Genomic DNA, 15,426 nt, shown 5'->3' with positions numbered 1-15,426 from the left:
TCAGAATTAACTTTATTTTGATATGTAGTTATGTAAGTTTCAACCTCTTATGATCTATGAAAATAATATTGTTAAATTAGAATTTGTTTCTGTAATGGGAACTGGTAAGTGTTAACAAGGCAAAGTATCGTTTCAACATACATAATTTTTTTAAAAAAATACATGATTAATCAAATTTTATAATATAGTTTATCCTTATAAATAATTTAATCCTCATATATTAAGAATCTCATTAGGATATTATTCGATCAACCCATATATTTCCTTCTTAAGATTTTATTCCTTGAAATTCAAAGGTACTTCAATTCTACGCTTGACAAAGTCTTTGTCCAGAGCTTCATTTTTTTATTTGTTTAAAACAAATATAAAAATGTTAATCTTAAAGCTGTAAAAAAAAATAACGATGCTGAAGTTGACTTTGGTGGAAGAATACACAGATTGTAGTACTTAAAATACATTTATATGTATGAAATGTATTTAACTAGACTAATACACAATATATTCATGCTGGGAGAATTCATTTTGTATGTTGTAAAAATATACAGTATTTGAATGTAAAAATACATATATATAATAAAATAAAAGTAAAAAAGAACAATAGAAAAACAACAAAAATGAAAGTTTAATAACATATTCTATGCCTTGAAAATACAGCACAACAGAACAACAGGGAACTCCTTCAGAACTGCCGAGCACATCACCTGCATCAGTTGCTGCCATTTCATCGAGATCAGTAATTCACAAACCATTCACTCAGTCCCGGATACCACCCGATTTGCCCATGCATCCAGCACCAAGACACATAACTGAAGAAGAACTTTCTGTGCTAGAAAGTTGTTTACATCGCTGGAGGACAGAAATAGAAAATGACACCAGAGGTAAGAAGCTTCTCATAGTGTAGCTGCTATCATCTCAGAAGGGTATGTACAAAGTTAAAATTACAAAGGTAAACTACATCTGATTCCATATTAAAATATTATAGTCATTTTTTTTTTTTTTGTAGGTAAGGTTTTATGTAAGATAAACTAGTCTGGGTCCACATTTTTATGATCTGCATATCAGGTTCACAGTGACCAAAAGATTTTCTCCAGATTACTTAGCTGATTAATGACATAGCAGATGGTCTGATTTTCTAGTTTCGTGCTCTAAATTTATATCAAACTGGTATTCACAGCTACTCTGTTGGTGAAACATCATATAACATCAAAGTTTGTACATGTCAGTTATGCACTTTACCCATGTTTGCACAATGAGGAAATAAAAATGATGAAAAACTTTAAAAATTGATAAAAATCAGAATTCACATTTTTAATTCCTAATCTGCTTTCATATGAACCCAGTACCAATCTATAACAAAATTTTAGCTAGCATGCAGCAAATCAAGAAAAATAAGGACAATGCCCTGTGGGGTATGTGTGTTTGTATATGCGTATGTGTATATATTGACATCGTCTTTCCTTAGAAGAACTGTCTGTTACTCTGAACTTTTCTCCTTTCTCCTTTTCTTTTAAAATATAGTCCTTCTTAATGAAGTAATGTCAATATTTCATGGTAAATTTTGTTCATTGTGTTTTTTCCTTACATGTCAAAACATAATAGTCTATTATCATCCCCCATTTCATACTGACTGTAATGGTCCATGAAAAATGTAGGGAGTTCTGTTTCATACCACGAGGTTAAAATACAGAACAATACTGATTTTTAAATTTTATATAACCACTTTTCACAGACAATGGGTGATTAATGAAAAGTCTGAATTTAATAGGGAATAAATTGGATATAATGGTGTGACTAACAGCATTAGTAGTTATAAATATTGTCCTTAGTATTTCATATGGGAGGGAATTTTTAATATTCAAACTCATTAGTAAGCATTAATTAAGCACTTAGTTTTTACCAAATACTGTGCCTGGAGTTGGGTAATTTTCTACTAGGCATGACAGATTATTTTCATAAGATTACACTCAGAAAGGTGAAAGCTAGAAAGCTTTTGGCAGCAAGGTAGTGACTTGACGAAGCGAAGAAATGAACCTTCTTGAAATACTCTTCAGAAACAACAGGCAGATGTGGGTAATTTACTAGAGGTAAAAGAGGAGACTCTGGAATGATTCCTAGTTCATAATACTACGAATAACTAAATAGAAAATACGCTGGAAAAAGTAACCTGAGGAGCGAACAGATCTTCACATCGAGAGAGGAAATAGGAATAGAATAGTTCGCTTTTGGCCACTTTTAAGTTTGAGGAGCTTTGGGGGTATTCATGAGACTACGTTTTGAATATATGACACTATGCACAGCAAAGGTTTTTTTTTTTTCCCCCAAGAATATTTGTTTCTTCTCTTTCATCCCGATCATATTGATTGTTAGCATTATTTTTTAAACCACTATGTTCCAGCTATAATACAGTTTACTAAATGTCCATATTGATATTCCTTGCCAATAGTACTGACCTTCTCTGAACATCTGTATACATATTTGTATGTAGGCAGGGCATTGTTACTATTTTTTTTAATTGCCAGAGGTCACCTGTGCTCACCAGACAGACAGAGAGAAGGGAAAGTCCCCCCTAGTTGTATAGCACTCTAATCCCTTCTCCTCCATTTCCCTATCCTGTCAGGATTTGGGGCACACGTGCACATGCATGCGCCTGGCATGATGTTCAGTCCTCCAGGGCTGAGATTTGAACAGCAGTGTGTCATGTGGGATCCAGCTCCCCTAATCGCTAGCCATTGGGCCAGCACAAGATATTCTTTATAAAGGGGTTATTTTTTGTTGAATGCACGTGTATTTTAAACTATTTAAAAATTGTTATGCCAAAAATTGAACCAGTGCATGTTGCTACTAACTGTGTGTAAGGGAGGAGCCTGTTTCTTCCTCCCTAATCTAGGACCTATTTGTTGTTGTTTAAGAATTTTTTATTTAACTTTATTTATTTATTTTAATTTGATCAGAGAGAGACAGAGGGGGAGAGAGAGAGTAAGCGAGCAAGTGAGAAAGCAAGAAAGCAGGTCTGGGACTCAAACTGGTCAGTCCTGGGGGAGTTCAGTGCCCTTAACCACCATGCCACCTGCAGGCCCCAGTCTTGGACTTTTTAATATATAGTAGTTGATAGTTGAAAAAAAAATGAGTATTTTAGTGTCTTTATTTCTATTTTTTTTTAATTATGAAGGCAGTTGGATATTTATATTTTTTCTATAAATTTTTTCATGACATTTGCCCTTTTATTTTGAGATATTTCTCTCTCTTCTTGCTTAATAGAAAGTTTGATATATTACACTTTTTGTTATATAGAATATGCTGTAGATAGTATTTTCCTAATTTGTTCTTCGACTTTGGTTAGTTCGTTTTGTTTTTATAATGTAAATATTTTTTAAAGTTTTGAGTGAGAGATCTTATCTTTTTCTTTATAGTTATGGAACTTTCTATCTGGTGTGGCCTTTTCCCATCCTGAAGTTACAGATTTTTTCTTGCAATCTTTCATGGTTTCTTCCTGATTTTTTCCAAACAGCTTCACAGAATCTTTTCTCTATTGACAGATATTTAGGTTCTTTAAATTATTATGGACAGTATTGCTGTGATTATTCCTATCTGTGAATAATTTTATGGAAGTATTTCCCACTGAAGGTAGAAAAATTGGATTATGGGAGTTCCACACCTTTATTTCCCATATGTATACAGTTACATAATTTAATATATATAATTTCACGTATATACAAGATATGTGGTGAAGTATTGTATTTCATTCTTAAGTTGTTTTATAGTATATAGGGGGCTTTAGTGTTAATGTTCATTAATACCTTCCTTAATAGATTTAGACAAAGGTCAGTTTTACCAACTATGCACATTTTCTAGATGATATACATTTTTTTTATATTTATTTGTGTTGTATCGTTAGGGAGAACTCCATTTCATTTTATATAGACTCCAACCTTAATGTTTTTTAAGAGCAGTTTTAGAAAATTTTCCTTACTTCTCTAACATGTTTGCAGGAAAACGTTTAGTTCCTGTCCTATAAATCTCAGTAGAAACACACTTGATATTAATCACTAAATGACACCTTATATCCTTAGATTTGCAGGAAAGCATATCCAGAATCCATCGAACAATTGAACTAATGTACTCTGACAAATCTATGATCCAAGTAAGTGAAATTTTGAGCTAGTAATCATTATCAAAATTATTTCCATATATTTTGTTATCTTTATATTAATTATCTTAACCTAGTTCTTTGGTACATGTTTCATCAGAAAATTTGGTAAATTTTACTATAAAACAATATAAATGGTGAGCGATAAGTAGTACAGTAAGAGAGTTTCACTAAAAGGGAGAGATTTTATAGTGAATTTTATAGTAGATTTCCCTTAATCAGTGATACTCTCATACTGTAATACTCCTTTGAAACTTTACAATATAGTTTATTGAAATTTCCCAGAAGTCCTTAATATTTAAGAAAATATAGTCCTGTGGGCGAAAATTGTGATGATTTAAGTTTATTAAGATTTGGAGAGAAACTGTAGGTCTCAACTACATTTTTAACTTCTGATAGACTTATAATCCATTTTATTAGCCATCCAGATATAGACACTATACAGTTGTACTATATTTGTAACTCTTCACCATAAGGTCTTTATTCAACAGAAATAAATAGGTTACAAACATATATGCAACATACACATTTTAAAAACTTCAAAAATCATCCTCTTACCTACACACTTTCCACTTTATATATGTATTTGGTTTATTTAACTTTTCTATTTTTTTAAATTTATGGCTTAGTTTTCCTCCCAAATTTTAATCCAATCAGTTGTCTCTTATTAGAGAAAGATGCTCCCATGGTTTCCTCCAAGCAGGCAGTGTGCGGGTTTCATGGGATGTGGTTTAATAGACTGCACAGTTGCAATTTAACTCCTTTTTTCTCATGTTTAGGTTCCTTATCGCTTACATGCCGTTTTAGTTCATGAAGGCCAAGCTAATGCTGGGCACTACTGGGCATACATTTTTGATCATCGTGAAAGCAGGTGGATGAAGTACAATGATATTGCTGTGACGAAATCATCGTGGGAAGAGCTAGTGAGGGACTCTTTTGGTGGTTATAGAAATGCCAGTGCATACTGTTTAATGTACATAAATGATAAGGCACACTTCTTAATACAAGGTGAGAATATGAAATAGTGGTATAGAATTGTAACTATTTTGTGAGTACTATGTAAATGTTCTGTGTGATGAGATCATTGTACTTCACTCAGTAGGTGATGGAGATGGTTAGGAAGTGCTACTCGGTTATTAGAAATGAGAAAGAATCAAAAGGGTGTGTAATAGGACTGAGAAAAGGCACGTATTTTATACTCAAAGTGAACTAGTAAATGTAAATTTGACCTTTCATGTTCTTCCAAAAACCCTTCAATGACTACATCTGTGCATTGACTTATATTTGAATTCCTCAGCTCAGCCTATGAGGACATAAAGCCTGTTTTCTCACCTCTCGACTTTCTCTTCAGCTTCATTTATCGCCATTGTCTATTTCAAATTTTATATGTTTTACTGGTATTTGGACCTTATGCCATATTTTGCTCACATCAAACAGTTTCACACATTTATGTGTAGTTTCTTAAGTGTTTATATTTTGCCAATACTGTTTGTTTTTTCTCTTTTTTCTTCAATTTGTCTAGAGTCAGTTTAGATGTAGTCTCCTCTGAAGTTTTTCTTAACCTGCCAGAAAATATCTCTCCTAGTGTTTTCATAGCATACCTCTGTTGGATATTTGTTATTTGTTCGAGTTGTATGTTGACTTATCTTGCACGCTTCTCTCGGACTTGATCAAAGTTGGAGTCCATGTCATATTATGTCTTCATGTTTTTATTTTTGATTTGTTCATATGGGCTTTATGTATAGAAAACAATAAAGGTTTGTTGAAGTTGGTTAAGTCAGCTTTCCTTTTACATTTAACTATTTGGAAAAACTTGCTAGGCAGTTCGTGTATGACTGAAAAAGGTGAAGTTTATTTTGTGTGGGTATAGTAGAGGCTGAGTTACTCTTTTAAATATTATTTATGTTGCATTTTAGAAAACCTTATTATATCGATCAGTTTTCATAATTGCATATTTTTATGGCTATATTTAACTGCTTCAAATAAAAATGATTTTAGTTCTGTTTTGAGTTTAACAAGATTATGAGTTATTTTCATTTTGTCAAATTTTGCTTCAGGATTAATGAAAAATATAGTATTATAATTACCAAAGTTACATTAGTACTACATCAATGTTAGAGTAGCAAAAATTTTTAACTTTTCATTGTCTCTGAATTTTATTCTTTATATTGGGGGGTAAAAATCTGAGAGCATTACCTGTAATGGATTATCAAATATTTATGTTATTGTTTTTCTGTTTTTAATTTAAAAAAATGTAGATACTGCTTTGCTAAATGGTAATTCAGGTAATATAGATTGGCTGGATAGTAATAATTCATAGCTTAAATCTCATTTGAAATGTTTTTTCTGTTTTGAGTCTTGCATTTTTCCTTTAATTCTTAATTTTATAGTAGTTTTTGAAATATGATTTGCAGAGGAATTTAATAAAGAAACTGGGCAGGCCCTTGTTGGAATGGAAACATTACCACCAGATTTGAGAGATTTTGTTGAGGAAGACAACCAGCGATTTGAAAAAGAACTAGAAGAATGGGATGCACAACTTGCCCAGAAAGCTTTTCAGGAAAAGCTTTTAGCATCTCAGAAATTAAGGGAGTCAGAGTCTCCTGTAACAACAGGTTGGTCCATTTTTTAAAGTTATATTTTGTTACATATTGTTGTATTGTTATAAAAATATATATTCATAAAAAAAGAAAAACCTGGGCTGTATTAAAGTATAAGGAAGCTAATGGAAATCATTGGAAATTCCATTATCAGAGAAAAACCACAGGGAGCAATTTAGTTTACCCCTTTGCTAGACACCGCCAAATGCAAATAGAACTTTTTCAAAAGAAATGATTTTTCTGACTCTTTACCTACCTGCCTCCTTTCAGTGTATTTGACTATTTTTGGCAAAAAACAGGAAGTACTGTAACTCAGCCAGGAATGCAAACCAGTTTACTAAAGCTGTTAGTACAATGAACTCTAGTAATTTCATATTTTTGCAAAATATAATAGCAGCCTAAGGATAGGCATACATAGTTTGTGTAATACTGATAAAGCACTATTAAGTGAATATATCAGAATTCTTAAGATTAAAAGCTAAATTAGCCAAAAGTAAATTTCTGATATAGTCTAAATAAAAGGGTTTATAGAAATGTATGCATGAAATTATAAATATTAAAAAATTCCATTCTCAAATAAGCTACTGACTGATAAGATCAGTAAAATATCTAAAGTAAATGCTGCATAGAAATGAAGAAAATATGTTCTAGCAAAATTGAAAATAGAATGCCTTTCTTTTTTGAAGATTGATTTCATCATCACTGAATTGCAACTATATTTTAGGACTGCATATTTCCAGCTGTAGAAGAGTGCTATTTCTCTATGTTTGTTGGGAAAATGAGCAGATACAAATTAATCCAGATATTTTCCACAAACTTACTTGACTTTTTTTGTTTTTATAACTTTGAGCAGATCCTTTAGAATAACCATTTTTGTTTTGCAAGGTCTGTGTGTTTTGTTTTTATTTTCTAAAGAAGCATTTCAGGTTTTCATTTGTTTAAGTTCATCTTTTACAGGCAGAGATTCCCATGTGGCATTACTTGGGTGGATTTCAGCATTATCATTTAAATCTCAGAGGAAATTATTGTTCTTTCAATAGGAGATTTGCAAAACCACATTATGGTATTATGACTGATGTAGGCATGCACAGATCTGTCTAGAATGCTGACTTGTTTTCTCATAGAGATTGAATAATTGAGACATTGACTTTGATCTTGAGGCAAGTGCCTCATTTTTTTTTTTTTTTTTGAGAGGTTTTTGCTATAGGGCGTGTGTGCTCGCCAGAGATTCAGAGAGACAGAAAGTGAGAAATCATCCCCCAGGGGGGATGGCCATGCTGCAACCTCTTCTCCATTCTCTCAGGATCTTGGGCACGCACGCACATGCACCCAGCGTGAGTTTAAGCCACCAAGTTTGGGACTCGAACAGCAGTCGACTACATGGGTGTCCAGTGACATAGCCATTACGCCAACTGCTGGTCCCATCCTCAGAATTTTTTTTTTTTTTTGGAGAGGATTTTGCTATAGGGCACATGTGCTCACCAGAAAGACAGAGAGAGACAGAGACAGAAAGCGAGAAATCACCCCCCAGGGGGAGATGGCCACGCCACAATCCCTTCTCTTCCATTCTCCTCTCGGGATCTTGGGCACGCATGCACATGCGCCCAGCATGAGTTTAATCCACTGGGTCCAGGACTCGAACCGCGTTTGACTACATGGGAATCCAACGACATAGCCATTACACTAACTGCTGGTCTCATCCTCATAATTTCTTAAAAAACAAGATAATGTTATGTACTATACCAAAAAAAAAAATACCATGTTTTTTATTCTAAACTATCATGCAGTATACCTGCATATTGTTGTCATAGTGACTGTGAACCTCAGTAATTACATAGGACTACACTTTCTTCTTGTGCATTCAGGGCTACCGTGTAGAACACACGAAACGGTGTAGGTCTAATTTAGCTATCAAGAGATTTCTTGACTTAAATCATATTTTAGTAACTGTATTAAAGTTCCTTTCATTTTTAAGCCCATTCTGTTCCTGGGTGACTTTATTCTTTCCAAATTACTTCCAGAACTTGTTCAAGATGGAGCCATGTTATTCTTCTCTTAATGCTTACATACTCACAGATAACTATTTCTTACTTACCAATAGCAGGAGGAAGAGGCTGCATAATTGGAACCTAACCATTCACGCAGAGATTAATCCTCTGTTCAGTGGTTAAACTCCAACTTTTATTCTTGACTTTCCTCTATTTTGTGATATCAAAACAACAGATTCTGTGTAGCCTCCATCTCTTTATCTTGTCTCTTTCTCATTAGGTGCTACAAGTTTATAGAGTTAACTAACTGCTTGTCTCCTAAGGCAAACTAATAACATAATTCCCACTAAAATTCCTATCTGATAAAAACTAGCTTTGTCTTTCTCAACTTTTACATCTGCCATCTTATTTTTTCACTATGTAACAAGATCACTTCTATATTCCCACACCTTTTCATGATCAGTGCTTCCAACCGTAAACTTTGCATACTGTTTAGTACTTTTAAAAAATTCAGTGCTTGGAGCATAAATATGTATATATAATATACATATATGTGTATATATTTTTAATGCCATGTCATCTTCTTTACGTTTCCTGCATGTGTATATATATACATATATAGTATATGCTCTATAGCAAGTATTTAATATATTTTGTTAGTTTGTTTATTCATGATAGAATAAACACTGTATGTGTACATACAGAAGAGAGTGACAGAGAGAAAGGGAAAACTCTGTCCAAGGTCTGGTCTCCACACAGTCCCCTCCTCCAGTCCTCTAGCTCATGGAATCTTGGGCTTGCCTGTACATGCCTCGCTTATTTCAGGCTACTAGGCCAGGAATTTAATCCATGGTTGCCATGTGGGATCCAGCTTTGTTTTTGAGTAGAGCATTACTTCTGCACCATAGAGCAGGCCCAGGTGCATACACTTTTGTCTTTTCTTATGTGAAATAAGCTTGAAGAGAATCAAGATACATTTCTGAAAGAAGCCACAGTAACTAAAAGATTGAGACAGAAATAATCTGTTCTCAGTATAACTGTTATGATAATTATCTTCCAGGCTGGGCTTTGGTGGTGATACTACCCAACTAAAAAACATAATGTTCTCTATAAAATCAATGGAAATACTTATTTTGTTTGAGTTAGTAGAAATGAATTGTGCCAAGTCTATAATAAATTTAGAGGGAGAGTTTTGTTGAAAAGAATGGTTTCTGTTACTGTATTATCTTTTGATATTATATTAAGAAATTCATTCTCTGTTGTAGTGGAGTTTAAAATACCACAGCTGAAGAAGGCTAATGTTTTATTAGAACCATTTATCTCCTATCATTACTAGAGAAGAAAACATTTTATGCCTATGCCATCTTCTCTCCATTGCTTATCATAGTTTTCAAAATTAGTAATTTATTTAATTTAGTATTTCAAAGTGAACCAGTATTTGAGTATCTTAGGTGTGCAGTAGAATTATGAGAAATTAGTGGAAGTAATATAAGGAGATCTTCCTCATAAAAATACAGCAGAGGGATTTTTTTTTTTCCTGCAGAATTTTCTGATTTATGAAGTTGTCATATAAGAACCATTAAAATCTTAATTTCTACTGAATTATTTCCCAAATAATATAAATGCATGCAGTATTGATGTAATTGTTTGCTCCTCATCTGCTAACATGTGACCAAGAAATCCATGTGTATCAATTTTTCTGTACCATTCATTATCTACAGAAACTGAAATAATACTGAAGAGAAAGTATTATGTAGTCCATTTCATGCTGTCTCCTCCCTAAGCCTGCTTACTGCAAGGGAAAACTTAGGTGAAGACCCTTTTTATATTTCTAGCAGCAGTTCTTTAGCATAGGTGCCATCAGAATTACTAGGGAGGATTTTGTTTGTTTGTTTGTTTTCTGAGTGTAAACCACATACCTCACCTATGACTACCTAAGACTTACTGGAATCTCTGGAGGAAGAATGTAGAATAGGTTGTTTTTTTTTTCTGAGGCATACTTCTGGTTAAACAGCATCACTATAGTCTATATTTGGAAAACAAATTATCCTTGAGGAAAAATGAACATTGTCTGGGTTATTATTTTACTTGTGATATTGCTAACAGACAAAAAATATTTGAAGTCCTTACAACATACACAGCACAGCTATATTTAAAAACAAAACAAAACAAAAACACCAAAACAAAAAATATAACGATAGAAAAAAAATGATGAAAGTGATTAAGACTGTTACGAAATATATTCCATAAGATTGAAAAAAATTTGTCTAGAGGTAGTAGGCACAGTCGTCTCTTGAACTTTTGTATGAATACTACCTACAAGTAAATAATAAGCTAATATCCCAAGAAAATATAGTTAGTTCCAGAGAGACCTTTTAGAATGAACAACATCCTCAGTATTTTCAGATTCCTTGAAAGTGGAGGCGAGATGTTATTCTTACTTGTATCTTCAACATCAACTGTAAGTGACATATGGTAGATGCCCCTTTAATGTTTTCTAAATTGAATTCATTTTCTATGGAGGTTCTAATGATGAGTTTCCCAAGAGCAATGGTTAGTGTAAGAGGAATACAAGATTTTAAAGTATAACTCAAATAAATATTGGGTTGTTGGAAAACTCATAACATATGTTTTTTTATATTTTCCTATGCAAAAACGTATCATGACTTTTCTGACAACCCAGTATATTGTAGGGAGGTAGGCCTAAGTGGGTAATGAAGACGTAGCTCTGGGTTCTGGGTAAATTTTAGGTTTAACTCTGGTTCCTAAACCTCTGACTTCCATTCTCCTGAGATTCTGTTGAGAGTGGGGCCAGGAATCTGTTCTTAAATGTTTCAGTGATTCCATGCATCCAGCCTAGTATGGTTCCCCATAGGCTCTTGTGTCATTCATTAATTTTAAATAAATTGCTAGAAACGTATGGACTCTGCCCATCTCTCAAGCAATCCTTTCTGAGTCTTCAATGTGAATGTAGTAGGTATGACTCATTTTTAAGTCAAGGTGATAAATACTTCTGAAAAATATCTTATATGTTGCTTTTTTTATGTAAAGAACAAAATTCTTATGCCTTAATAGAAGCTAACTGGTAGTCAAGTTGACTCTCTTAAAATATGGAAAGCTGTAACTGGGAAATTTCCATAAGTAAAACACTCCCAAATTCTCTCATTCAAAGGTGAATGAAGACTGCACATTATGTTACATGAAACATGGCTAGAAAATCTCTTACATGGCAGTTAGTTATTTGAAAATCTCAGTGAAACATCTACAGCTCAAATAATTTGAAAGATATTTCAGGTATTGAAATAGAGAACCTTCATAGAGAACTGGTTGCTCACAGTGAAATTAGAGCATTTAGGAGTTTATAGTTGCAGGTAGGAAACTTCCAATAAGTAAGTATAAATAGTATTGCAAAAGAAACCAACTGTTTTCAAAGTTGTGTCTTGCACAGTATGTTAATCTCTGAGATACCAGTTCATACATAAAATGACAATTAGAACATAAAGTAGATGCATAAATAGCATGCCTCTACTTACTAAGTTTTTACCATATATTTAAGCCAAAACTGATGAGATTTTTATAGGGTTACAAAATGAAGAAAGATCACCATGTGTGTTTTTATGGTGAAAGCTAAATATTGTTCTTGCTGTTTTCCTTAACAAAAAAATGCTAATTGCCTAGCTGTAGGGTGGGTATCAATTGAATGAGGAGAACAACACAGTATTGTAGTAAAAATTATATTGACCTGAAAGATATTTATTTAAGTTTATACACACACACTCTCACACTCACACTGAGGCATATATATCTAATATGTAAGGAATTTTTTGTTTAAAAATATGGATAGTTAGATAAATCTGGAAATAGTTAATATTGAAAATATAAATTCCTTATCTCCAGGAACAAGCTTTTAATTTTCTTATTTTATTTATTCCTTTGTGCTGATAAGCAGGTTTTAACCCTTTTGGTTTGATGAAATAAGGATAAAACTTTTTTTTATGAGTATCTTTTATTATAATCTGATTCCCTTGTAATTCTTCCAGAACTACTTTTCTGTGAGTAACCTGTTCCATTTAAACCAGATTACTCCTCATTTCTCTTGCATGTAGGAATTGTTCCTATCATTATGACATTACTCGTGAAGTATCCTTCATTTAAAAATGTCCTTTTACCATCAAGTCATGATTTTTTGCAAATTTTTTAGCTTTCTTCACATGCTTATGAATCCTCTACAGCTCACCTTTAGAAACTATTACCTTTTTCCTTATTCCCACTTTGGTCTTTTATTTTTGGAGAGTTTTTTTCTTTTTCTTTTTTTTTTTCTTTTGCTCTACGGCGCGTGCACTCGCCAGAAAGAGAAAGAGAGACAGAGAGACAGAAAGCAAGAAATCACCCCTATGGGAGATGGTCATGCCACAGTCCCTTCTCCTCCCATTCTCCTCTTGGGATCTTGGGCACTCATGCACACGTGCCCGGCGTGAGTTTAAGCCACCTGGTCCAGGACTTGAACCGCCAGTTGACTACATGGGAGTCCAGCTTCATAGTCATTATGCCAACTGCTGGTCCCCCCCACTCTGTTCTTACTACCAGCTTTATCATATCCATCATTTTTTTTTTTTTTTTTGGAGAGATTTTCGCTACAGGGCACATGCGCTCACCAGACAGACAGAGAGAAACAGAGAGACAGAAAGCGAGAAATCACCCCCCAGGGGGGATGGTCACGCCGCAATCCCTTCTCCTCCATTCTCCTCTCAGGATCTTGGGCATGCACACACACGCACCTGGCATGAGTTTTAAGCCACAGGGTCTGGGCCGCGAACCACAGTCGACTCTGTGGGAGTCCAGCGACATAGCCATTACACTAACTGCTGGTTCCCTATCATATCCATCTTTATGCTGCACATACTTTGTCTGGTTTGCCACTGTAGAGGCTCACTGATAGTAGAGATTTTATTGTTCTTTTATATGTCCTTACAGGCCTTTGCATATGCTAGTTCTCCCGCCTGAAATCTCCTTTCTCTTATTTCCAAGATAATCCTCTTCACAAAAAATTCAATCCTTAGCTCAGTTGGCACATCTTCCAGAAAGTTTTCCTTACCATGCAGCATCATCCCAGATGTATCTATGGGGTCTAGTGTTTTTACAGAGCCTTAGGCATAACTCTCTTACTACATTCTAATAGATATGTATTTATCTCATTTTACTGATAGCTTTTTAAAATTAGTGAATTGTATAATTTTTTAACCTTTTTAATACCTGATATAGTACTGAAAATGACACAGGCTCAATGAACATGTTGGGGATGAAGTTTGAATTTTTTGTTTCCAACATCACAGAATGTCAAATCCTATAGTTTCACCTACTGTGACTAAGCCATCACTCAAATAAATTCCTTGGGAGATATGTACACAGGAAAAACTCTAGAGAAAATAGTTCTGTATGCATTTGGACAAAATCATTTAGTGTTACTCAAAGGTTTTTGGAGTCTAATTCCCTATGGAAGGAAACCTTTTACCTAGGACTTGAGGTAGATTGACTGTGTTGATCACATGACATTACTTTTTGTCTAGGCCAGCAGGTAGCATGGTGGTCAAGGTGCTGGACTCCTACATGGCTAACTGTGGTTTGAGTCCTCACCTAGGGCTTGAAAATCACACCAGGCAGGTGTCTGTGCATGTCCAAAATCTCAAAGTGTGTGAACATGCAGACAGAGGGAAGAATATGTGGAAAGATCCACATTTTTCTTTTGACAGGTTTTTGCTAAAAGGCACACGCACTCACCAGAAAGAGACAGACAGAGACACAGAAAGCAAGAAATCACCCCCCCAGGGGGGCTGGCCAGGCCGCAATCCCTTCTCCTCTGTTCTATTCTTGAGGTCTTGGGCACACACGAACAAGTGCCTGGCTTGAATTTAAGCCACTGGGTCTGGGACTTGAACCATGGTTGACTACATGGGAGTCCAGTAACATAGCCATTATGCCAACTGCTGGTCCCAAGATCCACTATTAAGTTAGAAGGTATATTGCTTTTTTGTGTATTAGAAGAGCTGAAAAAAAAGGCTATTGTATCACCCTTTGTGAACAAAGAACAAAGACATGAAATGATGTTAGACAGCCAGCCAGAGGCCCACTGATGTCAACCTTGTGGGTCCTGTAAGGATTATGAGCTATCTGTGAAGGCCCAGTGGACATTCAGAATACATTGTTGGATATATTGGTCTGGAACCCAAAAAAACGGGGACAAGTTGGAGATGTAATGAAATGTTCTTCACATGTGTGGTTGTTAAAGTCATGAAATTATCGGTACCGGTTTGCCAAATTATGATTACTTTTCCTCTGAAAATATTCAGCTACCAGATGCAGGTTCAGAAAAAGAAGATTGGGTTCATTCAGGGTTAAGATTTTGTCAGGTAGATGTGAAGAAGGAAATTGTGGTCAGAAAACAAAACAAAGCAACTACTGTGCTCTGTGTAGAAACTCAGCGCAGGATCATTGTATAAATTAAACTAAATTCTTTGTGTGTGTGTGTGTGTGTATAAGTGTGTGTAAAATGCTGGTGATTTTCCAAAATCAAATTTTGGCACTTCTCACGATTAGAAAATTTACTATGAATTCCTTACCATAAATTACCAGGTTTTTTTTTTTTTTTTTTTTTTAAAAAAAAAAAGTCCTTGAGTATTCTTGGTTCTTTTTT

General features: G+C 34.3%; 1 protein-coding gene across 8 annotated transcripts in view; it reads left to right on the top strand.

Annotated features, from left to right (window-relative positions):
• The window catches only part of USP25 (ubiquitin specific peptidase 25), a 154,706-nt gene that overhangs the window by 103,215 nt on the left and 36,065 nt on the right, over positions 1 to 15,426 (top strand). For all 8 annotated transcript variants that reach the window (XM_027768684.1, XM_027768690.1, XM_027768688.1 and 5 more), the window contains 4 exons: positions 655 to 878; positions 4,071 to 4,141; positions 4,927 to 5,155; positions 6,562 to 6,762. In XM_027768684.1, coding sequence (XP_027624485.1) covers positions 655 to 878; positions 4,071 to 4,141; positions 4,927 to 5,155; positions 6,562 to 6,762 — 725 coding nt within the window. The remainder of the gene's footprint in view (positions 1 to 654; positions 879 to 4,070; positions 4,142 to 4,926; positions 5,156 to 6,561; positions 6,763 to 15,426) is intronic.

Source organism: Tupaia chinensis, unplaced genomic scaffold (assembly GCF_000334495.1).
Source record: "Tupaia chinensis unplaced genomic scaffold, TupChi_1.0 Scaffold147185_1, whole genome shotgun sequence".
Taxonomy (NCBI): domain Eukaryota; kingdom Metazoa; phylum Chordata; class Mammalia; order Scandentia; family Tupaiidae; genus Tupaia; species Tupaia belangeri.
Note: the sequence above shows the minus strand (reverse complement) of the source record. Positions and strands in the feature narration are given on the sequence as shown.